The 24,948-nt window shown below is 50.1% G+C and overlaps 15 protein-coding genes across 15 annotated transcripts; 9 read left to right on the top strand and 6 right to left on the bottom strand.

The window, feature by feature from the left end:
• Positions 1 to 262: 262 nt before the first annotated feature.
• BDY17DRAFT_311256 (uncharacterized protein) lies at positions 263 to 3,152 on the bottom strand (the record flags this gene model as incomplete). Its single annotated transcript, XM_033735514.1, has 3 exons — positions 263 to 268; positions 309 to 877; positions 965 to 3,152. The coding sequence occupies 3 exons, from the start codon at positions 3,150 to 3,152 to the stop codon at positions 263 to 265; spliced, it is 2,763 nt and encodes a 920-aa protein (XP_033589427.1).
• A 518-nt stretch (positions 3,153 to 3,670) lies between these two features.
• BDY17DRAFT_299274 (putative sugar transporter) lies at positions 3,671 to 6,386 on the bottom strand. The gene is made up of 9 exons (XM_033733875.1): positions 5,701 to 6,386; positions 5,617 to 5,653; positions 5,363 to 5,567; positions 5,220 to 5,313; positions 5,160 to 5,171; positions 5,064 to 5,108; positions 4,948 to 5,017; positions 4,819 to 4,901; positions 3,671 to 4,770 (listed from the first exon to the last, which is right to left on the bottom strand). Exons 1-9 carry the CDS (start codon positions 5,923 to 5,925, stop codon positions 3,991 to 3,993), a joined length of 1,551 nt encoding a protein of 516 aa, XP_033589426.1. The 5' UTR covers positions 5,926 to 6,386; the 3' UTR covers positions 3,671 to 3,990.
• Positions 6,387 to 7,811, top strand: BDY17DRAFT_299268 (putative alpha-ketoglutarate-dependent sulfonate dioxygenase). Its single transcript, XM_033733874.1, has 5 exons — positions 6,387 to 6,720; positions 6,767 to 6,841; positions 6,889 to 6,947; positions 6,994 to 7,209; positions 7,258 to 7,811. Exons 1-5 carry the CDS (start codon positions 6,478 to 6,480, stop codon positions 7,724 to 7,726), a joined length of 1,062 nt encoding a protein of 353 aa, XP_033589425.1. The 5' UTR covers positions 6,387 to 6,477; the 3' UTR covers positions 7,727 to 7,811.
• A 20-nt stretch (positions 7,812 to 7,831) lies between these two features.
• On the top strand, positions 7,832 to 8,371 carry BDY17DRAFT_325104 (ClpP/crotonase-like domain-containing protein; the record flags this gene model as incomplete). Its single annotated transcript, XM_033737305.1, has 2 exons — positions 7,832 to 8,029; positions 8,078 to 8,371. 2 exons carry the CDS (start codon positions 7,832 to 7,834, stop codon positions 8,369 to 8,371), a joined length of 492 nt encoding a protein of 163 aa, XP_033589424.1.
• An 89-nt stretch (positions 8,372 to 8,460) lies between these two features.
• Positions 8,461 to 8,805, top strand: BDY17DRAFT_325103 (uncharacterized protein; the record flags this gene model as incomplete). Its single annotated transcript, XM_033737304.1, has 1 exon — positions 8,461 to 8,805. One exon carries the CDS (start codon positions 8,461 to 8,463, stop codon positions 8,803 to 8,805), a length of 345 nt encoding a protein of 114 aa, XP_033589423.1.
• Positions 8,806 to 9,541: 736 nt separating this feature from the next.
• Positions 9,542 to 10,282, top strand: BDY17DRAFT_252082 (Alpha/beta hydrolase fold-1; the record flags this gene model as incomplete). Its single annotated transcript, XM_033731221.1, has 1 exon — positions 9,542 to 10,282. One exon carries the CDS (start codon positions 9,542 to 9,544, stop codon positions 10,280 to 10,282), a length of 741 nt encoding a protein of 246 aa, XP_033589422.1.
• A 467-nt stretch (positions 10,283 to 10,749) lies between these two features.
• BDY17DRAFT_325101 (uncharacterized protein) lies at positions 10,750 to 11,609 on the bottom strand (the record flags this gene model as incomplete). The annotated part of the gene is made up of 2 exons (XM_033737303.1): positions 10,750 to 11,406; positions 11,460 to 11,609. 2 exons carry the CDS (start codon positions 11,607 to 11,609, stop codon positions 10,750 to 10,752), a joined length of 807 nt encoding a protein of 268 aa, XP_033589421.1.
• Positions 11,610 to 12,065: 456 nt separating this feature from the next.
• Positions 12,066 to 13,334, bottom strand: BDY17DRAFT_325100 (phosphotransferase enzyme family-domain-containing protein; the record flags this gene model as incomplete). The annotated part of the gene is made up of 1 exon (XM_033737302.1): positions 12,066 to 13,334. One exon carries the CDS (start codon positions 13,332 to 13,334, stop codon positions 12,066 to 12,068), a length of 1,269 nt encoding a protein of 422 aa, XP_033589420.1.
• Positions 13,335 to 13,397: 63 nt separating this feature from the next.
• BDY17DRAFT_299260 (putative pre-mRNA splicing protein) lies at positions 13,398 to 14,416 on the top strand (the record flags this gene model as incomplete). Its single annotated transcript, XM_033733873.1, has 1 exon — positions 13,398 to 14,416. Exon 1 carries the CDS (start codon positions 13,497 to 13,499, stop codon positions 14,412 to 14,414), a length of 918 nt encoding a protein of 305 aa, XP_033589419.1. The 5' UTR covers positions 13,398 to 13,496.
• Position 14,417: 1 nt separating this feature from the next.
• BDY17DRAFT_267527 (DUF788 domain protein) lies at positions 14,418 to 15,027 on the bottom strand. The gene is made up of 2 exons (XM_033731910.1): positions 14,986 to 15,027; positions 14,418 to 14,934 (listed from the first exon to the last, which is right to left on the bottom strand). Exons 1-2 carry the CDS (start codon positions 14,992 to 14,994, stop codon positions 14,422 to 14,424), a joined length of 522 nt encoding a protein of 173 aa, XP_033589418.1. The 5' UTR covers positions 14,995 to 15,027; the 3' UTR covers positions 14,418 to 14,421.
• A 132-nt stretch (positions 15,028 to 15,159) lies between these two features.
• Positions 15,160 to 18,047, top strand: BDY17DRAFT_299258 (uncharacterized protein). Its single transcript, XM_033733872.1, has 2 exons — positions 15,160 to 17,758; positions 17,812 to 18,047. The coding sequence occupies exons 1-2, from the start codon at positions 15,386 to 15,388 to the stop codon at positions 17,881 to 17,883; spliced, it is 2,445 nt and encodes an 814-aa protein (XP_033589417.1). The 5' UTR covers positions 15,160 to 15,385; the 3' UTR covers positions 17,884 to 18,047.
• Positions 18,048 to 18,212: 165 nt separating this feature from the next.
• BDY17DRAFT_232193 (yeats family-domain-containing protein) lies at positions 18,213 to 18,728 on the top strand (the record flags this gene model as incomplete). The annotated part of the gene is made up of 1 exon (XM_033730232.1): positions 18,213 to 18,728. A coding segment is annotated over one exon (516 nt), but the record flags the coding sequence as incomplete, so codon positions are not given.
• Positions 18,729 to 18,982: 254 nt separating this feature from the next.
• Positions 18,983 to 20,873, bottom strand: BDY17DRAFT_167309 (autophagy-related protein 17). Its single transcript, XM_033729780.1, has one exon. The coding sequence runs from the start codon at positions 20,486 to 20,488 to the stop codon at positions 19,052 to 19,054; it is 1,437 nt and encodes a 478-aa protein (XP_033589415.1). The 5' UTR covers positions 20,489 to 20,873; the 3' UTR covers positions 18,983 to 19,051.
• Positions 20,874 to 21,479: 606 nt separating this feature from the next.
• Positions 21,480 to 23,495, top strand: BDY17DRAFT_317378 (putative sulfur metabolite repression control protein SconB; the record flags this gene model as incomplete). The annotated part of the gene is made up of 2 exons (XM_033736098.1): positions 21,480 to 23,132; positions 23,253 to 23,495. 2 exons carry the CDS (start codon positions 21,480 to 21,482, stop codon positions 23,493 to 23,495), a joined length of 1,896 nt encoding a protein of 631 aa, XP_033589414.1.
• A 282-nt stretch (positions 23,496 to 23,777) lies between these two features.
• On the top strand, positions 23,778 to 24,916 carry BDY17DRAFT_252014 (uncharacterized protein; the record flags this gene model as incomplete). Its single annotated transcript, XM_033731216.1, has 2 exons — positions 23,778 to 23,994; positions 24,048 to 24,916. The coding sequence occupies 2 exons, from the start codon at positions 23,778 to 23,780 to the stop codon at positions 24,914 to 24,916; spliced, it is 1,086 nt and encodes a 361-aa protein (XP_033589413.1).
• Positions 24,917 to 24,948: the final 32 nt, after the last annotated feature.

The following is a 24,948-nucleotide window of genomic DNA, read 5'->3' as shown; positions in this document are numbered from 1 at the left end:
TTAATTAGATTAGTAAGTTCTTTACTATTAAGATCTTCTATATCTATAAATATTAGATTACTATTTTTACTACTAAAATCTTCTAAAGTACTAGGATTTAAATTAAGATCTTTTGCTTTTTTATATAAATCTTTAGTTAAAGTAATTCTAGGACTTATAATAATATATATCTTCTCTTTAAAGGTATAAGCTAATAATAAATATAATAGGCTTTTTCCGCTACTAGTTTTATTAATAAAAGTTAAATAAGTAGTATTATTAGTTAAAGCTATTAATGCTTCTTTTTGTTCATTATTCTTAAAAGTTACTTTAGAATCTTTATATAACTCTTTAATGTTTAACTCTAATAAATCTAAAGATATACTACTACTTATACTTAATTCCTTAGTCTTAGTAGTAGATTCTAGTTTATTTACACTTAATTCTAAAGTACTATTCTCTTTATAATCGCGTTTATCTAATAGATTAAAGAAAGACCAATATTTTATACTAAATTCTTTAACTTTATTAGTTAAATCTTTACTTTTTAAAGTATTAAAAGGATTTTCAATATTAAGGTAATGATTTAAACTAGTTCTAGTAGATCTATTAGCTTGTCTATCTTCGATTAAATCTTCTTCTTCGCTATTATTATTACTACTATTACTACTATAATCATAATTATTAAATTTAGTTTTAATTATATAATTAATAATCTTTCTATAAGATTTAATAGTTAAACCTTCTTTAAATAATAAACTAGATTCTCTCTTTAAGATCCTACTAATAGTATTACTTTCTATTACTTTATTATCTTTAGTTAATAGATAAGGACTAGAATAGTCTTTAAAGTTATAGTAGTTTTTATATAAGTAATCTTTAAAAGGTATTATTAATACTAAGTATATAATTAATAGTTTACTTAAATAAGGCGGTAAATAGCGTATATTTGTTCTATTCTTCCTAGTAATATTATTAGTCTTACTATAATTAGTAGAAATTATAAAGGTATTATCTTCTTTATTATATATTAGACTTCTAGTTTTAGTTTCTATATTCTTATAAAGTATAGTAGTTAATTCGGTTCCTCTTAAAGGACCTCCGCTATATAAATAAATAGCGAGAGTTAAGTATTCTAAAAACCTATTAATATTAGTATTAAATATTTCTATATTAGTATCTTTAAATCTTAAAGTCTTAGTATCTTTCTTTATATCTTTTAATAGTGTTTTATTATAATAGGTTCCTTTAGTTAATAATTGAGTTAAAAAGTAAGGCCTATTAGTTTTAAGATATTTTAATTCTAAAGTATCTATTATATAATAATCTATATTACTTATAAAGGTATTATCATTTATAGTATTAAAGTCTATATCTAAAGAATCTATAGAAGTTATCTTTAAAAGCTTCTTTAGTAAAATATCTTCTAAATTAATATAAACATTCTTAAAGAGCTCTTTAATCTTAGTAATAGAATACTCTATAGTATTATATTCTATAATATTTAAACTAGTTTCTTTTATAATATAATTAGTAGATTCTCTTTCTTTATTTAAAGCTAAGAGATAAGGCCTTAGAATACTAATGAATTCAAAGTAATTATTAGAACTATTAGTTAAATAAGTAGAAAGAAAATCATTAAAATCATTATAAGTATACTTTATATTATTTAACTCTTTAAAGTAGAAATATTCTATAGTAAGTAGTTTACTATTATAAAGAATATAACTAGTAAGCTTTCCTATTAGATCTATATTTTTAATCTCTTTAGTATTAATATCTAGATTAGTTATAAAGAAGTAGCTTAGAACTATATTATTTAAACTAGTATTATTATCTAAAGTTAAAGTAGTATTATCTTTAAGTAAACTAATGTAAAACTCTATAATATAAGTATAAAACTCTTCTTTCTCTTTAGTTAGTTCTTTATCTTCTAAATCTATTAAATCTAAGTTAAACGGAATAATATTCTTTAAAGCTTCTTTAGCTTCTAAGTTAATAGTAAAGTTCTTTACTAAATCAAAGTAAGTTCTTTCTTTACCTATTGTATTCTTATATTTCCCTTTAATATAACGTACTTTAATAATAAAGCTAAGTAGTTTAGCATAATAAGTAAAGTAAGTCTTAGTAGTAGACTTATTCTCTAAAGGTATAAAGTCTTTAAATACTCTAGTATTACTACTATTATTTTGATTTAGCTTTTGTCTTAATCCTAAGCTTATATTAGTGATTTTAGAATGTATATAAAGTAAACAATCTATAATAATATCTTCTAATTTATTATAGTCTATTCTATTAAAAACACTTAGATCTTTATCTTCTTCTTTAATATTATATACTAGATTTACTAAAGACTCTCTATCTTTATCTTTTAAAAAGATATAAATATTAGATTTCTTAATATAAGAGTTTAAAAGTCTATTATTATTAATATTTATATTATTATTTAGTTTATTCTCTTCTAAATTCTCTTTAAGATAATCTTTTATAATATCTTCTTTTAAATCTAGTTCTTTAGAACTATTAGACTTTTTAGAAGTAATAGATTCTATACTAGAATTAGAACTATTAGAGTTAATATATAAGTTAGTACTAGTATTCTTTTTACTTATATTAGGTATTTTAGGTATAAAGTATAGTTTAGTATTTTTATTATTACCTTTAATATATTGTAAAGGAACCTGATTTATAATATAGTTTACTTTAGATTTACTACTTTTATTACTATTAAAGTGATTAGTATTAAAGTGAATTCTAACTTCTTTATAATTAATATTAATATAATTACATTCTATACATTTATATCCTTTTAAATTTAAATCTAACTCTTTAAAGTAAAATAGATTAGGCTTTAAAATATCTTCTAATTTAGCTAAGTCATTAAATTCTAGTTCTTCTATATTAGTTTTAAGTACTTCTAATTTAGAAGATTCTTTATAACTTTTATAAATAGTAAAATGTTTATCTTTTAAATGTTTTAAATAGTTATTTCTATCTAGATTAGTTTTACAAATAGTACAAAATAAAACTTTAATTTCTATATTATAATTTAGAATAGTATTCTCTATATTATTAGTATAAGTACTTTCTATAATAGTAGAATTATTATAAGAATCTCCTTTAATATAATCTTTATTATTTATAAGTAATTGATTTAAAGTAATTAAATCCATTTTTAAATAGTTAGTTATAATTAAAGTAGTTTAAAGTAGATATAAAAGAAAAGACAAAGATAAAATAAAAAGAGCTTTCTTATATATTCTTTTTCTCTTAGTTAAACTCTAATATAAACTTAAAACACTTTAATTACTTAAAATAACTATTTTAGTTTTATTAAAGTTTTTTTTTAACTTTTCTTATCCTAATCTTTTAAATAAGTACTTATTCTTCTTTTCTTTCTGTTTTCTTTTATTAATTAAATAAAACTAAAATAATATTAAAAGAAACTATTATAGTTAAATTTATTTAAAGTTTAAGCTAAAAGGGTTTTCGAATGTACTTTAACTAGCTTCTAACTTTTTAAGTCTATTAGATTTCTTTAAACTAAAATAAATAAATAGATCTAAATTCTTATAATACTAAAGGAGTTTTTATAAAATCTATTCTTTTAATCTCTTTACTTTATAAATCCTATCTTTATAAACTAATATTTTTAAAAACTCCATTTATATTTTACTTTTTAAAAAAACTTGGAGGTTTTAGTAGATTTTCTATGGAGTTTTTTAAAAACTCCAATGTAGATACAGTTAGGTGAAGTTGTGAAGACGAGAGGAGTTGACCGAAAGTTTGGGACTTGCAAGGTGGCTTGGTCTGGTAGAAGGGTGCCATTGACGATGTCAAGCGACGGATATCAGTAGAAGATGTGCTGGGCAGAAGCTTGTCTTACAACTAGAGATGGCGCAGAGATGGTTCCAAGCCTCGTCATGCTCACCGTGTGTTGTCTGCGCCCTCCGTACTGTGATGGAGCAGCCTTGCCCCACCCGCCTTCTCTGCCGCCACCATCGCTCTCTCTCAGACGCTCCGCTTGCCGCGCGACTCAAACGGCAGCATCAAGGAGAAGACGACTAGCAGTCCAAACAGTCCAGCACAGACGAACAGCGGCGCAGTGGTTTCGACGTTGGCGTACGAGCCGATCAGCACGCCGATGATTCCGCCCACGCGATTCAGGACAACGTTGAGGCCATAGCCCGTGGCGCGATGTGCCGACGGCAGGATCTCCGGAGTGTATGCGTACAGGCAACCGTAGTAGATGTTACTTGCAGCCGTGATCGCACAACTCACGCCCAGGTTTTGCGCGGGAGTGCGGATTTGTGTATAACCGAATTGAAGTACCATGGTGATGAGGGCGCCAATGGCGAGGGTGCCGCGGCGGCCGACGAAGCGTGTCTCGACGAGCACGCCGGCAATCATTGGTCCAAAGAGCCCGGAGACCTGGTTGATGGCGTAGTTTCTCCATACTACGTAGTTGCTGTCCGAGCCAACCGCAGCGCCTCGAGATTTCAGATAGTACGGCAAGAACACGCTGTACAAAGGCGAGACCATGCCGATGACAAACCAGTTGAGTATGATCATGATGGTCGAGTACATGAGCAGCTTCGTCTCGAAGAGGCCGCCGAAGTGCTTGCGCAGACGGAGAGCGGACCAGACGGATTTCTCGGTGTGCAGCACACGGCCTTGCGATTGGAGCGTCTCCAGAGTGAGGCTGAGCGGGCGTTTGTACTTCTCCGAGATACTGAGTACGACAGTGTATGCTTCTTCGTCGCGGTTCTGACTGATGAGCCAGCGCGGAGTCTGTTCTTCCGTCAGTGAGGAACGTAAGGTGAAGGGGACACTGCTCACCTGCTGCATTTTGACGATGAACAAACGAGCCACGGCCATGACGAGGACGAGTCCGCCGGCGGTGAAGTGAAGGTAGCGCCAGCCTGTCAGTGGTCAGTCGAGACCATACACGAAGACAACCTTATGTACCCATGTTGTCTGCATTGGTGCATTCCGCCACGGTAGCATCCGGAGCGCAAGAGAAGTTGCTGAGATAGGCCTTGGGACGGATCAGCAAGGCTCATTCACGTCGGAATCCGTCTTACCCAAGCCAAAAGCCCGGTGATTGTGTATCCCACGGCCCACCAGAGCTGGAACATTCAGTCAGCCTCGATTCCTTGTGCCCAATCCAATCGACATACCGCCATGAAAGTCTGCGATAGTCAGCATATCTCCACATTCCCTCAGATGAGACTACTCACAACTAGCCAAGCGTGGGTGCGAGGGAGAAACTCGAGAAAGTTTGTCGCATCGAGAATGTAATTGCCTCCGGCAGCGGCGGAATAGATGGCGACCCTGGGACAGTGATCAGACAGCGCCGACAATCAGTCCCCTCAGCACTCACATTGCGGAGAAAGAAATGTAATTCGGCATGGCGCCGGCAATGACGACGAAGATTGCGCAGATGAAGAGGCTCGAGTTGAACGCCAATCGTCTTCCGATGATGTCGGCAGAGAAGCCCCAGACGCCAGCGCCCACCAAGAGCCCGACTTGGGATGCGAGTGGAATGCCTTGGATATCCTTACTCGGCATGCCGTACTGCTGAGCGACTACCATATGTGAGCAATGAAACAGGAAAGACGGACGAGTCAAACGCACCGGCGGGGTTCGCAATACTCTGGCACACAACGAGCAACTGCGCCGCGTCAGCGACATCCTCGTTCAATCAGAAACACCTCTTACACTGTCGACCGCGTAACCAAAGCCATTGAGGAAGAAGAGCTTCCACTGCCACGGCGTCATTCCAACCTGGTCGATGGCATCGTTGATGAGAGCCATCTTCTTCGCCAGTACTGGATCAAAGTCGGAGGTATCGAAGACATCCTTTCCAATGTCGACATCGCTGAGGGAGGTGGTTTCTTGCTCGGTCGCCACCGTTGGGGGAAGCGTCTTCTTGTCGTCCGCCATGCTGAGGTTGAAGAGAGACAATCCCCCCTTGCGTTCAAAGTCCGCAACATCGGCTTATATGGAGCTGACTATGGACCGGGATTTTCTTCTAGACCAGCAGCCATATGCAGGTTTCGGCATCACGCCAGGTCGCATGTCCCCGGAGCGTGTTGCAACGCAGCCTCGCCCAAGCACGCGATCAAGCTTCGCAGGCTCGCAATATCGTGAGAGCTTCTTCGTATTGGTGACAGCGTGCGACATGCAGGGTCAGCTGGCACATCATTGCTCGATTCGATGATGCCACGCGAGGGAAGTATCGATGGTGTGATACATGTCCTCTCAACGGGGGAGGGATAGTTTCGCGCAGGCTCCTTCGCTCGGCGGCTCCGTCGATCTCATGCATAGTGCTTACGCCGAGCGAATTGGACACGACGATTTTGGCCCTGAGGACGATAAGATGAAGAGCTGGAGAACGTGGGCGAGGTGGGCGGCGGGGTACTTCTGGCGTTTTCGGAAATATATATTCTGCTCCGACGCCGAAAGTCTCCAGACTGTTGCTTGCCGTACTTCACCATGGTGCACCATCTGCCAGTGACCGACAAGGTCCTTGAATACAGGGCGCCGTACCCGCTCGTGGAGCATGTTGAGCCGGCCAAAGATCGTGCTTCTTGTGCCGATCCCGAGAAGAAATCGCTTCTGAGTGCTGCGACAAAAGTCCGCCACTTGACGCCATGGATTGGAACGGAATTGGTAGGAGTCCAGCTCAACAGGTTGACTGCGGAGCAAAGGGATGAGCTGGCACTGCTCGCCGCAGAGGTATCGTCTTCCATGCTCCCAAGCGATCGCACGCTGATCTCTACAGCGCTGCGTGGTCTTCTTCCGAGATCAAGACATCACAGTCGAAGAGCAGTACGAGCTGACGAAACATTACGGCATTGTGAGCCGCCTCCGACCCTCGTTCTCTCCCGTCTGACTTCCCCCCAGCAAGACCGCGACCCAAATCAGCAAGATCCCCGACATGTCACCATCATTGGCCGCGATTAGTACGCTGCTCGATCCTCACACAGCCACGATGCTGACAGTCTCCAGCGACATCCGCGAATACGCATCGTACGGAGCGGACTACCACGCAGACCACTCCTTCGAGATCAATCCGCCCGCGTATACCATGCTGAACATGCTCAAGACTCCGGACTTTGGAGGAGACACGATCTTCACCTCTCAGACGGCGCTGTACGAGAAGCTCAGTCCGACATTTCAAAAACTGTTTGACGGACTGCACGCTGTCCACAGCTCAGAAGCTGGGTATGTCGAACCGCAATCCCCCCTCGATCGACGCTCACAGTACCGTAGCTACATTAATACTCTGGCCAACGGCGGTGCCCCCTTCCGTGGTCCCGTCAGAAGATCTCACCCGCTGGTCCGCACACATCCAGTGACGAAACTCAAGTCGCTCTTTTACAATCCATCTTTCGTGATCCATCTCGAAGAGCTCAAAGGGCAAGAAGCCATCCACACCTTGAACTTCTTACGAGAACACCTTCACGCCGCCGACGATCTGACAGTCCGGTGGAAGTGGGAGCCTGGAAGTGTAGCGTTTTGGGATAACCGTGTTGTTGCCCATCGCGCCATTCCCGGTGGATATGAGACCTCTCAGCGTGAGGGCAAGCGGACGGCAGTCTTTGGCGAACGTCCGTACTACTCGCCGGACAGTCTGAGTCTTTCGGAATACAGGGCGAAGAATGGGACGGCTCCAGCACCAGCTGTCAACGGACCTCCGGTTTTGAATGGACAGGTCAAAAGAGAGGCAGAAAATCTGTAGACTACAATACCTTAAGCAGGTTGATAGAATTATTGTTTGCATCGTGATGAAGGATCGTTCAACACTTCGTGCGGGGTACTGCCGTCCTTACCCGTCTTCACTACAATGGCAAACCAGGATAGCATTTGGGCGGCGGCGCACGACACAAGCCATGATCATGAAGTCCTGCTGTCTCGCGAGCGGTCGCCCGGGGTGTGGGTGGTGACTCTGCACGATCCCGAGACGCACAACACGCTGACTCCAACGATGATGGGCGCCATCGCTCGCGAGCTCGATCGGCTGAACAGTCTGGAATCCGACGAGGTAAAACACAATGCACCGCGCCTGAGCCCTTCCTCACGAGCCTTTTAGATCAAAGTCATCATCTTGAACGCTACTGGCAAGTCGTTCTGCGCCGGCATCGATATCAACGCCATTCGTGACAATCCCGGATTCGCGGCTTACTGGGTTCGAGCAGTCGACCCATACTACGCCGTCCAACAATCGCGAGTGCCCATTATTGGATGCGTGCAAGGTGCAGCACTAACGGGCGGTTTCGAGATTGCAATGAGCTGCGACATTGTCCTTGCGTCAAAGGAGGCTGTCTTTCGCGATAACCATGCGATGTGCAAGTTGCGGCCTCCCTTGGCTACCCGCCAGCACTGACTTGCATTCCAGACGGCGTCCACGCGATCCGAGGTCTCTCCCAGTTGCTCCCCCGAATTTGTGGTCCATCAAATGCCAAGTTAGCCTCGATGGCCTCCATGCCAATTCCAGCATCCAAAGCTCTCGCTTGGAATCTTGTCTCAGAGGTAACGGAAACACCGGATGACCTCCTCCCAGCCGCGTTTCGCATTGCTGGAGGCATCACGTACAACAGTGGAGCGGTACTTCGTGCGCTCAAAGCCTCAATGCGAGAAGGATACGCAGTGAATTTCGGAGACGCCGAGAAGCGCGAGCTTCAAAGCAACGAAGCATACTTTGCCAGTCTCGGCGATGACCAGTCTCGAGTATTGGAACAAGGGGCTTCTCGCTTCAACGAAAGAGTTGCTGAGCTCAACACGCCTGACATGAAGATGCGTGGGGGAATGGCAGATTGACTGTAGATGCTCCCAAATGGTTGCATCATACTAGGCTACACCTCGTGACATGTCAGGAAGCTGATACGCAACATGGTGCTCAATCCAGCTGGAGCACTTTTCGTCCTCTAACAGCACCAGGTCATCTGAGCGCTTGAACGTCATTCCAGGAAGAGAGTAAGTACTCGTATAGCCAAAGCACTGCGCGCTGTTGCAGAGAGCCATAAAGCCTTTGTCGGTCCCTCACCACGATCCCCATCCGGGGTACACGAGGTATTGGATTCGCCATGCCAGACGTCGATGTCATTGTCGCTGCGACCAGTGCAACAAGATAGTGAGGAGAGTAGAACGCGGCTGTACCGGAGATGTCGGATGCAATTTCGCCGACGGTACTTAGTGCATCGGCTGCAGGTCTCGCGAGCCTTGTTCGTTGGCCCTCTCGTGCTCTGCATATGCTTCACAGCCGCCGCAAGCCTCGGTTGCGTTTCCTAACGGCAAGGATCCGACGATACTTCGAAGTAGTATGTTCTTACAGCCTGTACTCACTCGACGCCCGGTCTCGTTCGAGCGATTTATCGTGCAATGGAGGCGGAGAGATGTCGTTCGGTGATCACTAATTCTCAGCCGCACGGGAACATCTTCGAGCCTCACTGATTTTCAGCCGCACAGGAACATCTTCGAGCCAGCGTCATGAAGACTCTTCGAAATCGCAAGCAATAACATTTTGCTGCAATATCTCGTCCAGTGCATCTCGAAAATGACGCCCCCAATAGACACCCACATCATTCTCGTCCACGGGTCATACCACACACCCTGGCACATGCGCTTCCTCCAAGATGCACTCGAACAGCACGGCTACACAACCTCTGCCCCTGCTTTGCCTTCCATGGGCAATCAAGCCCTCCTCTCCGACGATGCTCATGCAGTGCAAAAGGCCATCGAAGCCGCCGCTGCAACCCACTCCTCCATCCTCCCAGTCTTCCATTCATATGCTGGAGCACCAGGCGCGGAGGCCATCGCCGCCCTTTCCCCAAGCACGAGAGCCAAAGTCGTCCGAGTAATCTACTTGGCAGCCTTCATCCTGCCTCGCGGTGGAGCCATGTCGTCGCCAGATCCCGACGCGCCGCACCCGTGGGCAATCACGTCCAATAACTGGCGCAGTGTTCCCGAGCCTATCCCCGTCTTCTACAACGACATGAAAGCGTCGTTCGCCGCCCAGGCTGCATCCCATTGTCTTCCACAATGGTTTCCCGCGCTCTTCTCTCAAACCACGTCCGAGGGCTGGCGGTTATGCGAAGCGACATATGTAGTTTGCACTGAAGACTGCGCCATCCCGAGGCAGATGTTTTGGGAGGGGCGATTCAAGCCGTTGTTGGAGGAGACGGATGTTCGACCGAAATGGCGATTCTTGGAGATTCAGAGCGGGCATAGTCCGTTTTTGAGTAAGATCGAAGAGACGGCACTGCTGTTGAGACGAGAGGCGGGGGAAGATGTATAGAGAATCTATCGATCCACGGCTTTCATAGACCTGGCCTTGAAGAATTCGTAATCTCCCATCGCATCGTCCACGAAATGTTTCATCTTCGCCGCATTGCTCCATCCAAGCATCCATTTCTTTCTCGGGAGACACTCACTTCGAGATTTCACTGGCAAGTATGCCCTCGCTTGCGAGAGAGTGCTTTGGAAAACCTTTGCATGTGGATCTACATCCTTATCCCCAGTTGATTTCCAGCTCAAGACAAGTCCTGCAGGATCTCCACCAGCAACGATACCAGACGTGCAAGAACATCCGGACTACCAAGAACATCATCCGCGTTGACGACGACAGGACGATGTGACTTCTCGGCTGCTGCAGCCTGTTCCAATCAAAGGTGAACCATCTTCAGCCATTTCATCGTCATGTTGATTTGCTGTCAAGCCACCGATACACATTAGCGATGCACCTAGATTCTCCACCAACATCCATCATAACGTCAACTTCCGAGCCCTCAGATACTCGTAATCCGGCATAGCGGCATCGACCAATTCTTTGATCAAACGCGCGCGTTCCTCCCCAAATTCTTGCTTCCATTTCACCTCCTCATCCGGAAGGATAGGTGGCGGGTTCGCCTTTCCTGGGATGATCCCGGTGGAGTTCAGCAGTGAATGCAGTAAATGCACCACAACCGGACGCATGCTGGCTTTCTCCTCTTCTGTGGCGCGCGGCCAGCTGAAGAGGGCACGTTCTGGGTCCAGGCCGACCTCACTGCACAGCTTTCGCACCAGATCTGGGCTCGTCATGTAATCTTCTGCTTCTACGACGACAGCCTTGACACCGTTTTGAGTGTACCAGTCGTAGAGAGCTCTCTGCCAGTGCATATTGCAAACGAAGATCAAGTTCGAACGGTTGGCATCACCCTCGATGTGGCCCATGGCGCGGCATACCGCTGGTATGACCCACGCCGGATGACGAGTGGTGAGGATGACGGCAGTGCCTGGTTTGAGCAGGAGATTGTCGGGGATCATGGTGAAGTTGATCGGTTTAGAAGGAGCATCAGAGTTCCATGCGTGTCGGACATATTCGAGTGCCGAGTCAATCGAGGTGGCAAACTGTGCATGCTCGTGCACAAATAGCAAGTTGCCCTTTGTTTCCCATTAGCAGACTTCTGATCCACGTCCATCGCTCCACCACATACCTCCGCTTGAGTCTCCTCCCAAGCCTTCTCCCATGTAGCCACCCCGGCATTGACCGCGTCGACGTAAGGCTTGCGCGTGTCATCAGGTATTCCAGCTTCGACCGAGCTTTCCAGCATCAATTGAGCCTGAAGCCGTCTTGCGGGTGACATTGGGTGGAAGAGCGACTGCAGACGTGGTTGATTCGACAACATCCGCTCCAGCAGGTGACATGCTGTCCGAGCCTGAGACCAGAGGATTACTTGGGAAGGCATTTTGGTCTAAGCACAGACGTCGCCAACACACGAGAGATTGTTTTCGGTAGCATGGTCCTGGGGCATCGTGGTCCTTATACGGAGCCGTTTGGATATGCCGTCAGCTTATGGGGAAAAATCATGGGTGCGGCTGAATGACGTTGCGGAAGTCGGCGCGTATGCTGAGTGAGCAATCCGGAGAGTCTGAGGAAGTTGCGCATCGATGGACTCAAGTCAGCAGAGCTAGAAGGAACGCCCGATTTGCGGCGTTTGAACAACGTTGCGCTTCCAGAGGGGTTGAGACAGCAGGCTGTCAGCCTTCCAACTTCGCCCAATCAGTTTCTGCAACGAGCTCTGCAATTCATTGCCAGGGCGTCAAAGCGTAACGCTCCTAAAATAAGTAGACACACTCTGCAGGCTAGCTAAGCAGCGATCGACCTTTTCCCTCGCATCTTGAAGAGCCGCATCTAGACCATCAGAACCTGCTGACAGCCACCACGGAGCAATGTACGTCTCCAATCGCATCAATGTCTGTGTGAGCTTCCACTCCCTCGTGCTTGGAGATTGGCCGGAAAGGCCTCCGTCATCAGTCGATTCAGCAAGCTTTTGTAATATGGTCGTAAACATGTCCACCGGCCAACCTTCGTCGTCCTCCTCGAGCGAGACCACCGACTTGCCCATAAACTCTTGCAATGCTGGAAAGAAACCAGAATACTCAAAGTCGACGATTCCGACGATGCGCAGTGGTGATCCTCCTACCAAGACATTTCGTGGCGACAAATCGGTGTGGGAGAAGACAAAAGCTCCCAGATCGTTGTGCAATAAATTCGGTAAATTGAGGTCAATGAACTTCCGAAGGCGTTGAAGTCTCCCATTCTGTCGATTGGGTGCCAGGTAGCTTGACGTTGCGAGCGTGTCCACCGCAAAGGCGAGCCGATGCTTCCAAAAGGAAAGGGTAGTATCGAGTGGGTCGCTGGATTGGGATCCGATTTCGAGGACGCCGTGTACCTGAAGGGAGGGCAGGCCGTGCCCAGGCTGGTATGCGACACTGATCGGTGCTGTCGCGTCTGCTGCAGAACGAAAGTGCAGATTACCACAGTAACGGGAACGCGGTATATTTCGTCGCCATGTAAGAACAATCTCCGCAAGCTGCTTCGCGATTGCATCCCGCTCTTCCGGAGTGGCCGTCGATGGTTCCAATGCCTCGCCTTCGAGACGGGTCATGAGTATCCAGCCGGATGGAATGTCCTTTCGCATGATCTCTATAGGGCGAGCCAGGCCCACCGAGGCTTGCTGAATGCTCTGGCCATCCGGAGACCATGCAATCACCCGAGGGGTGGGAATGCTCGGGCAAAGCTGGCCAAGCAACAAAAGACTCGCTACTTCGTTTTCGATTTCTGCTGGGCGAAATGGGCGACCAGCCAGTTTGAGAACATACCGCGGAGCTGACGGTGCTGTGGACGTCTGCACAAAGTAGATGCGATTGTTCCAGGACTTGTCATGATGTAGACATTCAATGGTTACGTTGCTGGGCGGCGCTGGTAAGCACTTGGATACAATGAACCGGATTGCGTCCTCGGTCAGGTACACTCCGTAGGCGGGATGTTCGGGAGGAGTAGCCGTTCCATCACGGCTAGTTTCCATTAGGGATCTCCAAGTCGATCGTTGGTGGGATGCAATAGTCGGCAAGGAGGGTTGTCAGACAAGGTGGGACTGCACTGCGCCACACCAAGACTTTTGGCCAACCCACGCCAGTACTTTGACCGCGGTCATCCATCTTTCTCTTTCACCACCACACCACCGACGATGCCTTCTTCACTCAAAAGAAAAGGCTCCCCCGGCCTTGAAGACGATGTCGACTCCACCAAGCGACACCTGAGCGAGAACGAGTCCCCGAATCACGACCAAGACGAAGCAGTCCCGAATCTCGAGCACCATTCCGATGAAGCACCCCCATCTTCCTCTGCGGCCACTGACAGAGCGGCTCGCTTTGCTGCCCTTCGCGCACGGAATCAATCTTCGCGCAAGGCCAATTTGGCCGAGACCAGAACAGAGGCTCGCCGAGCAGCAGCCGACCCCTCTCAACTCCAAAGTCTCCAACGCAAAAAAGACATCGCCGAGCACAAGCTGCTCAAGGCGGACGTGGAAGCGGATGGCGAGGATTTCGAAAGGAAGAGAGCGTGGGACTGGACGGTGGAGGAAAGCGAGCGGTGGGATGAGCGGATGAAGGAGAAGGCGAGCAGAAAGAATGCAGTGGGCTTTGCAGACTACCGAAAAGAAGCGGGCAAAGTGTACGATCGTCAGATTCGAGAGATGGAAAAGGGCAAGGAGAGCATGGAGGGCAGACGTGATGCATACGAGCGGGAAAAGACGGAGGCGATCGAGCGCAGTGTGCGATCCGGGGGCCTCGAGATTGTCGAGACGGAAAGTGGCGAGCTGATTGCGGTGGACAAAGACGGCAGCTTCTACTCCACGGCCGACTCGACTGCGTCCTTTACAAACAAGCCGGACAAAGCTGCTGTTGATCGCTTGGTGGCAGACATTCGCAAAGCCGAAGAAGTGCGCCTGCGCAAGAGACGGGAGAGAGGAGGCCGGGATGAGACGGACGGCGATGTCACGTACATCAACGAGAAGAACAAGCAGTTCAACCTCAAGCTGGCGCGGTTCTACGACAAGTACACGTCGGAGATTCGCGACAGCTTCGAACGGGGGACAGCAATCTAGAGTGCCGCTATCGGTATTGCACCTTTTGACCTCCTCTCTTTTCCATCTTTGCTTGCCGCTTGCTTTGCCCGCTGTTCTCCTCCACGGTCTGGCCTTGTCCCATCAACCCTCCCATTCCTCCTTTGACTTTTGAATATGTTCCGAACAGCGAGTAGACTGTGTACACCGGCACTGCAGCATACAGCCACCAGGCCCAGGTCCCAGCCAGTGTAACCAGCACGATGCATCCCCAAGTCCAGTACAACACATCCCACATCCACTCCGTCAGTCCCTTTGCTTCCAGATCCTCGCCAGCACGTTTCAAGTCGCCATTCGCCGAAAAGGTTGGGCGCGCGAGACGCTCAAAGTAGATTTCGATTCCGAGAGCTGGCAGTGCGCAGAGAATGTATGGAAGGAATCGATAGCGACGTCGGAAGAGGAGCAGAGAGCAGAGAAGATATGTTGCATGAATGGCGAGGGTGATGAGATGGGTGCGATTCAAGGTGGATGTGTTCTTTGCTGCCAGCGTTTTCAAGGATTTCTATAGCATGGTCAGTTGAGTCGTGGGCAGCAGTGTCAGATGGTGCCATACTTGTGCCATGATGTCGTCGTCTAGATAAAGGGAAAGGCGTGCATTTGTAGACAGAATCTATTTGATGCTGCAGAGCTGCCTGTGGCGCCGTGGCTTGACGGCGAACTCTTGGCGTGACCTCGAGTGGCTGGTGTGGCTGCGCTTGCCGATCGTCGACTTCCATCATAACAAAGGCACGAGCAACGACGACCTTTCACATCTGCATCATCCTTCACGGCCGCAGCGGCCTCGGCGATCTGCGAAACTGCATTCCAGCGTTCTCCATCAGCATATGACAACATCCGCGTGCAAATGCAAATCCACGGCCCGGACATCAGCTCAATCAAAGATGTTGTGAACGACTCCAAACACGCATGAACACCCCCGCCCACATGCCTTGACGGTGCATACAACCCTCACAATGTCTCCCACCGTCCAGCTCCGCTCCCAAATCTTTTACCACCTCGACTTCGACCTTCTCGAAACCGCCAACTTCCTTGCTGGCCGCTTACACGCCCTCGAACCTCGAAACCCCGACTCCTCCCACCTTCTCGCCCTTACATATCTCCGGCTGCGTCGCTTCAAAGCCGCCTACGACTACAGTCACAGATACGGTGCAAACGGGCGTCACCTCGGTTGTGCATATGTCTTCGCCCAAGCATGCCTGCAATTAGGCGGAGGCAGAGTTGTGGAAGGCGCCAATGCCCTGGAGAAATCTCGCCCACAATGGACTGGCAAGAACCACTTCAACAAATGCTCCGACACTCACCGTAGATGCTTGCCCGACGCAGCGGCATGTTGGACAGTACTCGGTCAATTATGGAGAGCTCATGGAGATGCGAAGAAGGCGGGCGACTGCTTCGTGGAGGCCCATCGATGCAATGCGTTCGTTTGGGAGGCGTTCCAGGGTCTTTGTAAGGTTGGTGCAGACCTGAAAGTGCACAAAATGTTTCAACCCAGCTCGGACATGGTCTCGGCATCAGCAATGGACAAAGAGGAGGAGTTGAAGGCGGAGACACAGGAAATTGCACGACCGCTTTCGACACAACTCAACTTTAACCAGCAAGTCTTCACACCCTCCGCCGATCCTCTCAGCACCACCCCCAAGATCTTCGGAGACTTGGCCCCGGATGTAAAGCACCGGAATGCTCCCGTCAAAAGCACCAGGCCCTTTCCGACGACATGGGACACGCCTGTTGGTGAAAGCACCGTCTTGGATGAGGATATTGCAATGAGTGGGGTTGTTCTGGATGATGCTGAAATAACTGCCCCTCCAGCCCCTGCACGACGGCCGCGAACAGGACAACAGTTTGATCAGACCATACGGCCGCCGACGCGAGTACGTGGACAGTCTTCAGAAAGGACGTCAGAGAGCAGCCAGGCGCACATTCAGCCTCCAAGGCCTGGCATCGGTGGTCACAAGCGAACAGTCTCGGGCCAGCAACCTGCTGTGGATCCTGCAGCAGCCTCATCACAGCCGAGAAGAAGCAATCGACTCTTTGGACAGCATTCCAGCACGAGATCGGGCTCTTCCACCAGCAGATCTACCGCTTTCGACTCAACGGCTGCCTCACTAGCCGGACGCGTAAACTCTACCGCCCCTGAAAGACCAGCGAAGCCGGCAACAGGTGCCAAGGGCCGGATCGGGAGTACGGTGGGCAGGGTGGTGAGCGGCAATCGCAAGATGCTCCCGCCCGATCGAAACGAAAAGGACACCAAACGAGCGCCGAGTCGCAACAGTGACAAGAGCGTTCCCACAATCACGGCATCCACCAACCAGCTCGCTGACCAACAAATTCAAAAGCTCCCTCCATCACAACCCAAACAACCAAGCGAACCCTCTCCAGCCTCGTACGAATCACTCATTGCCATCCTCGATCCCCTCCGTGACCTTGCGCTGGGAGTCTACAGCACCACCCGCTTCGACACTTCTCTCGCTATCCGTACTCTCCGCGCACTTCCATCCGCGCAGAGAGACACTCCAGCTGTCCTTGCACAACTGGGCAAGGCACATTATGAAGGCGCCGACTACAAGTCCGCCGAGGAGTGCTTTGCCCGGGTCCTCAAGTTGCAGCCGTCGCGGGTGGAAGACATGGACGTCTACAGCACTGTTCTTTGGCACCTGAAACGCGAGACCGCCCTGACTTTCCTCTGCCATCATCTTTCTGAAACCGATCACGCCGCTCCAGAGCGGTGGGTGGCTGTCGGCAATGCTTTCAGTCTGAGCAGAGAGCACGATCAAGCCATCGCGGCATTCAAGAGAGCCACGCAGGTTGATGACACCTTTGCCTATGCCTGGACCTTGATGGGTCACGAATACATCGCCAACGAGGAGTTTGATGCCGCGCTGTCGAGCTTTCGAAAGGCCGTCTCAATCGACCGGAGGGGATATGGCGGCTGGTATGGCCTGGGCAAGTCGTACGAAAGAATGGGCAAGCTTGAAGAAAGCGAGCGACACTATCGAATCGCGGCCTCGATCAATCCGTCCAATTCTACCCTTCTGGTATGCATCGGTGTGGTGTTGGAGAAGCTGAGGAATAAGAAGGCAGCACTGGCGAACTACACACGAGCACTGGATCTGGCGCCGCAGAGTGCACTGGCACGATTCAAGAAAGCACGGGTGTTGATGCATCTGCGACACTGGCAGGAAGCATTGGTGGAGCTGGAGATACTGCGAGATCAGGCCCCGGACGAAGCAAACGTGTGGTTCTTGTTGGGCAAGTGCTACAAGGGGCTTGGAGAGAGGGGAGAGGCGCTGCGGGCATTGACCACGGCGCTGAATCTTGATGTCAAGGTGAGTGCCGGTGATGCACGAGTCCTCTTACATTTTACTGACCATGAACACAGGCTGCGCCCTTCATCAAGGAAGCGATGGAGGCGTTGGACGAGGACGAGGAGATGGAGAGCGACGAGGACTGAGGATTGTCCGCTCGTTCGGGGACCAGTCTTCATTGCGGTCTGGTATGCTGCATTATCGGCGTTGGGGCATGACTGCATTGCAAGGCATGGCGTACTATACCTAGACACGGGCACTACGAATTGTGACGATTGTGTGTGTGCTTCGAATGACTTTCATCCCCGTGACAATTGTGTGATATACGTCCGTTCAATCGTCCATGCCTCAATGTGCAGCACGTGAAGTCTTCCGAAACGGGAAAGCCCCACTGAAAACAGGATCTCATCTTCACTTCTCGACTCACGCTTCCACACACCTACAACATTCCCCCCAAATGGCGCCGTCCACCAGCAAACGGGTCAAAAACTGCAAAATCACGCGCCACTTCATCGTCGGCAATGAAGCACACGTCCTCCCACATCCATCCTACCCCGATCCACCCCCAGACGGCCACACAAAAGGCTGGAAAGTCTACGTTCGGCCGCTACCAAACGGCCCCGACATGACGACATGGCTGAAGAAGGTGCAATTCAAACTCCACCACACCTACGCCGATGCCAGTCGCACCATCGAAGCGCCCGGCCCGTTTGAAGTGCAAGAGACAGGGTACGGGGAGTTTGGCGTTGAGATTCGGCTGTTCTTTGCGCCAGAGGCCGGAGAGAAGGCGGTGTATCGCGAGCACTATCTCTGTCTCGCACCGTATGGGAGTGAAGAGCAAAAGGCACAACAGGAGCGGGAGAATAAGACGGTGGCGGAGCGGTTGGAGACGGTCGAATTCAATGAGCCGACGCAAGAGTTCTTCAAGTCGCTCACGTCGGAGGATCAGTTCAATTGGCTCAAAGTGAAGAAGGGCAGGGGCAAGGGAAAGAAGCCGGAGTATGTGTTTGAAGGAGATGTCGAGCCTACTGCACAGCTACCGGAAAAGGCACCTGCTACTGATGGGGTGGGATTGGGAGCAGGCGCCGCATGGAGCAGACGATACGAACAACAGGTGTGTCAAGGGCTGGCGCAAAGCTTCAAGGCGGTGCAAAAGATTGTGGACGAAGAGATGAAGGAGATGCGGCAGCGGCAGAAAAAGACCAAGGAGCTGAACGAGGCCATTGCTTCAAAGTGATGATGGTCCTCGTGATGGGACATCAAATTTAGCGATGGAGTTGGGCGGCATGAGCTAGCGTTTGGGTGTCTTCTGAATTATTCCCTGTCCGCCTCTCGTATCTCCCACTTTGTCCCCTCTTCCGTCAATCCATCCCAGATGCCTTGCGGGAGGAAGTTGCCCGTCTCCTCCATAAACTCCTCTCTCATAGCTCGATCAGCGTCGAACAGCCTGTTCAAGTCCTTCTTGGCCTTCTCGACGACTTTCAAAGTCTGTCTCTCCGCTTCTCGCCGTCGGTCGACCTCGCGCAACAGCTTCGCGTACCCAGTGAGAAACCCATCGTAGAAAGCGCTAAGGGAAGAGAGCTCAGCCGTTTGCGAGTTGATCGTCGCCTGGATACGTTGCCACGATGATTTGAAAGTATCGACGGCATGAACGTGTGATGGTAGGATGACTTCCTTCATCTCATGCAGCATCACGAGGACTTGTCGAATTCTCCCGTCCGTTGCTCTCGCACTCTTCACGTGTCGTGTGAGTTGCTCGTACAGGCCCTCTTGCTCCAAATTTCGATCCTTGATCTCGCCAGCCACGTCGTCTACCTCCTGAGCATCATTCTCCAGCACGCGAAGCATATCACTCCGCTCCTGCTCGGAAATGGGCTCTGGCGCTGTCTTCAGATAAAGGCTCTGCTCGACGACATTGGCATCCTCCACCGCCGTCTCATCCGCCTGCAGCACAGCTTTCTTGGCCGCTGCTCCCCCACCTTCCGTATGCTTCAGGGCAGTGACACATAGGTCGTAGTGCTTGACAAGACTCTCAAGCAGAGTGGCCATTTCCGCTGCATGGTCTTCGATTCCGCGGAAAATTTGAGACATGCTGAGAGGTGGCTCGTCGTAGATGGTGCCGATATCAGGAGACAGCTTCGACTGATTTTCGTTGGTTATGAGATTCGAGATGGTCCTCAGAGATCCATTGAGCTTCTCCACGCTTTCGTCCAGCTCAGAGCGTGAATCGTAAAAGGAGTCAATCAACGCACGCAGAGAGGTTTGGAGATCGGTGTGATTGGTATCGTCGATGAAGTCGAAGAGCGTCCTTTCATCGTCGTCACCCTGTCCTTCAGATGTGTTTCGCAGCGAGTTATCCACCACCGTCTTTCGAAGCTCATTCACCGTCCTCTCCAGCCGATCGTTGGCCACATCAAGTCTCTCGATAGTCCGTTGAAACTCTTCGCCAATCTCCTCGCCAACCGCAGAAATGCTGTTCTTGACAGCCTCCAACGTGTCGAGCTGTCCATCTACCGTCCGGCGTACGAATGCATTGCGAGCATTGAGGACTCCAATCTCTTCCAATAACGTCCGGGAGCTGGTGACGAGCTCGTTCGCGCGCCAGATGTACTGAGTCGAAGTGAGGGAGCGCTTGGCAGCGGCAAAGTGGTGAACGAGCTGTTCCACGGATGGAAGGGCGTGTAGACTGGCGCTGGGAGATGCAGGAGGAGAGGCGGATTGCGCATCGGAGTCGTCAGAGTCGTAATCCATGATGATCGTAGCCTCGTGTCAGTCCCATCCCGCCTTGTTTCCTGTCGGCACACAATGCAGATGACCACACGGACAGTCCAGGCACATTGCCCAATACTGCTCCTCCGCTCATGTCACACACGGTAAAGACATAGTGCCATCAGGACGAAGCTTTCAGCCACGTGCTGTGGCTGACGCTAGCATTCGGCACGCGGACACTAAAAGTGGCGCCGACTTTCGGCGGGGCGACGGTTTTCCTTCGCTCCTTCCCCCAGAAGCGGAGAAGTCCTCGCGACGACTCGAGCACAACCAAAACGCCATTCCCAAGTGCCGAAAGCAAGAGCTGCCGAGTCTCGACTTCCAGCACCTCCACGGGCCAAGGCGCAGCTGCCTAGAGCCAAACCAGGCACCCTCGACACGCGCAAGAACCAGTCAGGACAAGCGACGGGCTGGAAACGGCTAGAACGAATAACGCCATCCCTGCCGCACCCTCTTTCCCCAGCACGACATCGCGCGAGCAAGTTGCGCAGGCCGCGTCCAGCGCCAATCAGCTTCCACCGCTTCCTCTTCCGTTTCGCCTTCTGCCGCAAAGGCACACGTCGTGCGCCGAGACCCCATCCTCGGCGTCCGTGTCACGTCCAACGGTACACCGTAGAGGAGAGGAGGAAGAAGGCCGATATTATTGCGGCCAGCCGCCGCCACCGCCACGCCTCGCTCCCTCGCATACCTCACGCCCCCTTCACCACCCCTCCGCCAGTCGGAGTGCGACAAAAGGGCAGAGGAACTGGTCATGTCATCAGCACGCGATGATCAAGCAGGGATCACGACATCAACGCGGACTACTCCAGAAGATGACAATATCCGCCCATTTCTCCTACCACATCTCCCAGACTGCGCCTGCGAACACCGCGAACATACTCCCTGCTCTCCTCACCCTCTTCAACCCGCTGGCAATGTGAACGACTCCGGCAAACTCCCTTCCTCCAACGCCAGGGACGGCGAAGAAACCGTAATGCCCTTCCTCACCCACCACCTTCCTTCGCAGTACAGCGCCCTCGCAAACCAGCCTCAGAAAGAAACCTCTCCCGAAGACATCACCAACACGGCCTACTGCTACCGACACCGACCCGATCTGAAGTGCCGACGCCAGGCAGACGAGCCCTCCATGGCGCTGTTGCAAAAAGATCTCGGCAAGCTCTCTCACACCGACCAACAAGCCATCTCCCATGTCTGGTCTCTCTTCTCCGCCGCGCCCAGCAAACAACGCAATCTCATGCTCCAGGGCATCCTCACCCAGTGCTGCTTCCCCCAACTCTCCTACATCTCCGCCAACGTGCGAGAGTTGATCAAGGTCGACTTCCTCGCCGCTCTGCCTGCCGAGTTGGGCTTCAAAATCCTCTGCAGCTTGGACACCACGTCGCTATGCAAGGCAGCGCAAGTCAGTCGACGGTGGCGGAGTCTGGCAGACGACGACGTGGTCTGGCATAAAATGTGCGAGCAACACATCGACCGCAAATGCACCAAATGTGGATGGGGTTTACCTTTGCTGGAGAGGAAGAGATTGAGGATCGAGAAGAGACAGATACAACTTCGCGCGAGCGGTCGAGGAATCAATGAATGGTCTCCCGTCATCACTCCCATCTCCGAAACCTCAGCGAACCCCCTGGCCGACATCTCTGAGCCTCCAGCTTTAGGACCATCCCAGCTTGTAAGAAAGCGAACGAATGAAGAGGGCGAAGCATCACCCGACTCTACGAAGCGACTACGCTCATCACCAACGCGAGAGGATGGCCCTCTTCCCTCCCCCGACCTCGCCGTAGAGCCTCTGCCACTGAGACGACGGCCGTGGAAAGACGTGTACAAGGATCGGTTCCGAGTGGGCACAAATTGGAAGCACGGCCGCTTCACCACCAAAGTCTTCAAAGGTCACACCAACGGCGTCATGTGCTTGCAGTTCGACGACAAGGTCCTCATCACTGGCTCCTACGACACCACCGCCAAGGTCTGGGATGTGCACACCGGGAAGGAAATCCGAACATTGAAAGGCCATACGAGCGGGATTCGATGTTTGCAATTCGACGACAGCAAATTGATGACTGGCAGTCTGGACAACACGATCAAGCTGTGGAACTGGAAGACGGGGCAATGTCTCCGAACCTTCCCAGCGCACAATGCAGGCATCACCTGCTTGCATTTCAGTGGACCGTGGGTCGCGTCTGGCTCCATGGACCAAACGATTCGTGTCTGGAATTCCGAAACTCAACAAACCTTCCTCCTCCGCGGCCACACCGACTGGATTAACAGCGTCAAGGTGGACGAGGCCTCTCGCACACTATTCTCGGCGTCTGACGATCTGACCGTCCGGTTGTGGGACTTGGACGCCAAGCGCGTGATTCGCGTCTTCGAAGGTCATGTAGGAGGAGTTCAACAAGTCCTACCCCTGCCTGCAGAATTCGAACTCGACGAGCACCGTAACATCCACGGTCTAGTCGATCGAGACGACGATGTCAGCAGCAACGCGTCGGGCAGCAACGAGCACTCGTTCGGCGACACCAGGCGAGATGCGTCGTTGGAGGAGCCCTTTTGGCCGGCAGAACCCGAGCGTCCAGCACCTCCACACTACATGTTGACGGGAGCGCTGGATTCAACGATCCGCTTGTGGAATGTGCACTTCAACCAGCACAAGGACGCCATCGAGCGGAGTGCGCTCCAAGACACCGAAAGCACCACATTCAAAATGCTGCCCACCGATCCTCTGACCAACTCGCATACCCCTCGCGCACAGGCCTGCTTGCGCACCTTCTTCGGGCACGTCGAAGGCATCTGGGCCTTGGCAGCTGACCACTTGCGGCTCATCTCCGGGTCCGAGGACCGCATGATGAAGGTCTGGGATCCACGTACTGGCAAGTGCGAACGCACCTTTACTGGGCACCGGGGTCCGGTGACGTGTGCTTGGCTCAGCGACAGTCGAGTCGCAAGTGGAAGCGAGGACTGTGAAGTTCGAATGCTGTTCTTTGGCAATTCTTGACTTTATTCCCCGAACGCAGCGATTTGGGTTCTATACGATTTCGTTTCATTTGAGAGTGAATTTAGCGACGGCGCTTCTTGCAGAGATCGGCAGGGATTGCATACCGGTGGGCTTTGCTTGATGAATGTTATAGCCAATGTATGAATCTAGTGATCCATGCATCATCTCTACTTGTATCCCAACGACTGCACTCTTACCCAACTGGGAAATGAGGATAGAGTTTTGTCGGCCGGGTTTCTCTTGGCATCGTCCATCCACATTCCACAACTACTCAACACGATCATGGCCACCAAAGCACGCAGCTCCCCAGCCGCGGTGTCGGTGAGTCTCAACGACCTCGAGAATGGCAATGTCTCGCTGCAGCAGCTCGAGGAAGCGTTCGGCCCGGAATCACTGGGCATCATCATCGTCAGCGACCTTCCGCCAGCCTTTGTGGAACTCCGGAGAAGTCTCTTGAGTTATGCCTCGTATCTTGCCAATCTCCCCGCACATGAGCTGTGTAGGTATTATCTGAGCGGCGCAAGAGCTGAGACGACTGACATTACTCCACAGCAAAGGTCGAGTTGCCAGCGACGAGGTACAATGTAGGCTGGTCGTGCGGCAAGGAGACGCTCGCGAATGGCCGATACGATACCGACAAGGGCTCCTACTATGTCCAGCCCATCCACGATGCCGCACTGGAAGACAAGGCGAAGCGGTTGTATCCCAATGTCCCAGAATTTACCACACCAAACGTCTGGCCGGATGAGAGTGTCTTGCCCGGATTCGAAGAAACGTTTGAGACGCTCTGCCGTCTGATCGTCGATGTTGCTGCCGTTGTCGCTCGGAACTGTGACAGGTACGGCGTGGCGAAATTGCAAGACTATCAAGACGGGACTTTGGAGAAGATTGTGCGAGGAAGTGCGTGCACGAAAGCGAGGCTCCTGCATTACTTTCCATCGAAACCGAAAGATGAGCCCAAAGACGGCCGGCCTGACTCCGCCATGGCTATTGACGACGACTGGTGTGCAACACATCGGGATCTGGGCGCGCTTACGGGCCTCACGAGCAATATGTTTGTAGACGAGGCAGCGCATCCTCCTCATCCCCACGCGGACGGCACTCTTCCTCTCTTGCCAGAGCTGGACAACCACCCCGATCCCAAGACAGGCCTCTGGATCAAAGACCGCTCAGGACAGACGACGCAAGTGAACATTCCGCGAGACTGTCTGGCCTTTCAGACGGGCGAGGCGCTGGAGATTCTCACTCGGGGCAAGTTCAAGGCGGTGCCTCATTTTGTACGAGGGTCACGGCATCCGAAGGCGGGGTCGATTGCACGCAATACGCTGGCCGTGTTCACGCAGCCGAACTTGTGGGAGATGGTGGATGAGACGAGGGATTTTGCGGCCCTGGGACAATTTGTCATGGATAAGACGTACTGAGACTCGAAGTTCGCAGCTATCTATCCAATCGT

Source organism: Neohortaea acidophila (genome assembly GCF_010093505.1).
Source record: "Neohortaea acidophila strain CBS 113389 unplaced genomic scaffold BDY17scaffold_6, whole genome shotgun sequence".
Taxonomy (NCBI): domain Eukaryota; kingdom Fungi; phylum Ascomycota; class Dothideomycetes; order Mycosphaerellales; family Teratosphaeriaceae; genus Neohortaea; species Neohortaea acidophila.
Note: the sequence above shows the minus strand (reverse complement) of the source record. Positions and strands in the feature narration are given on the sequence as shown.

Excerpts from the sequence above, each read along its gene's own strand:
- BDY17DRAFT_299274 (XM_033733875.1), bottom strand. The coding sequence starts at position 5,925 with ATGGCGGACGACAAGAAGACGCTTCCCCCAACGGTGGCGACCGAGCAA. Across the intron at positions 5,314-5,362 it reads TACATTTCTTTCTCCGCAAT|GGTCGCCATCTATTCCGCCG; the intron begins GTGAGTGCTGAG and ends TCACTGTCCCAG. Across the intron at positions 4,902-4,947 it reads CACCAATGCAGACAACATGG|GCTGGCGCTACCTTCACTTC; the intron begins GTACATAAGGTT and ends GACCACTGACAG.
- BDY17DRAFT_299268 (XM_033733874.1), top strand. The coding sequence starts at position 6,478 with ATGGTGCACCATCTGCCAGTGACCGACAAGGTCCTTGAATACAGGGCG. Across the intron at positions 6,948-6,993 it reads ACCATCATTGGCCGCGATTA|CGACATCCGCGAATACGCAT; the intron begins GTACGCTGCTCG and ends GACAGTCTCCAG. Across the intron at positions 7,210-7,257 it reads GTCCACAGCTCAGAAGCTGG|CTACATTAATACTCTGGCCA; the intron begins GTATGTCGAACC and ends ACAGTACCGTAG.
- BDY17DRAFT_299258 (XM_033733872.1), top strand. The coding sequence starts at position 15,386 with ATGTCTCCCACCGTCCAGCTCCGCTCCCAAATCTTTTACCACCTCGAC. Across the intron at positions 17,759-17,811 it reads CGCTGAATCTTGATGTCAAG|GCTGCGCCCTTCATCAAGGA; the intron begins GTGAGTGCCGGT and ends CCATGAACACAG.
- BDY17DRAFT_167309 (XM_033729780.1), bottom strand. The coding sequence starts at position 20,488 with ATGGATTACGACTCTGACGACTCCGATGCGCAATCCGCCTCTCCTCCT.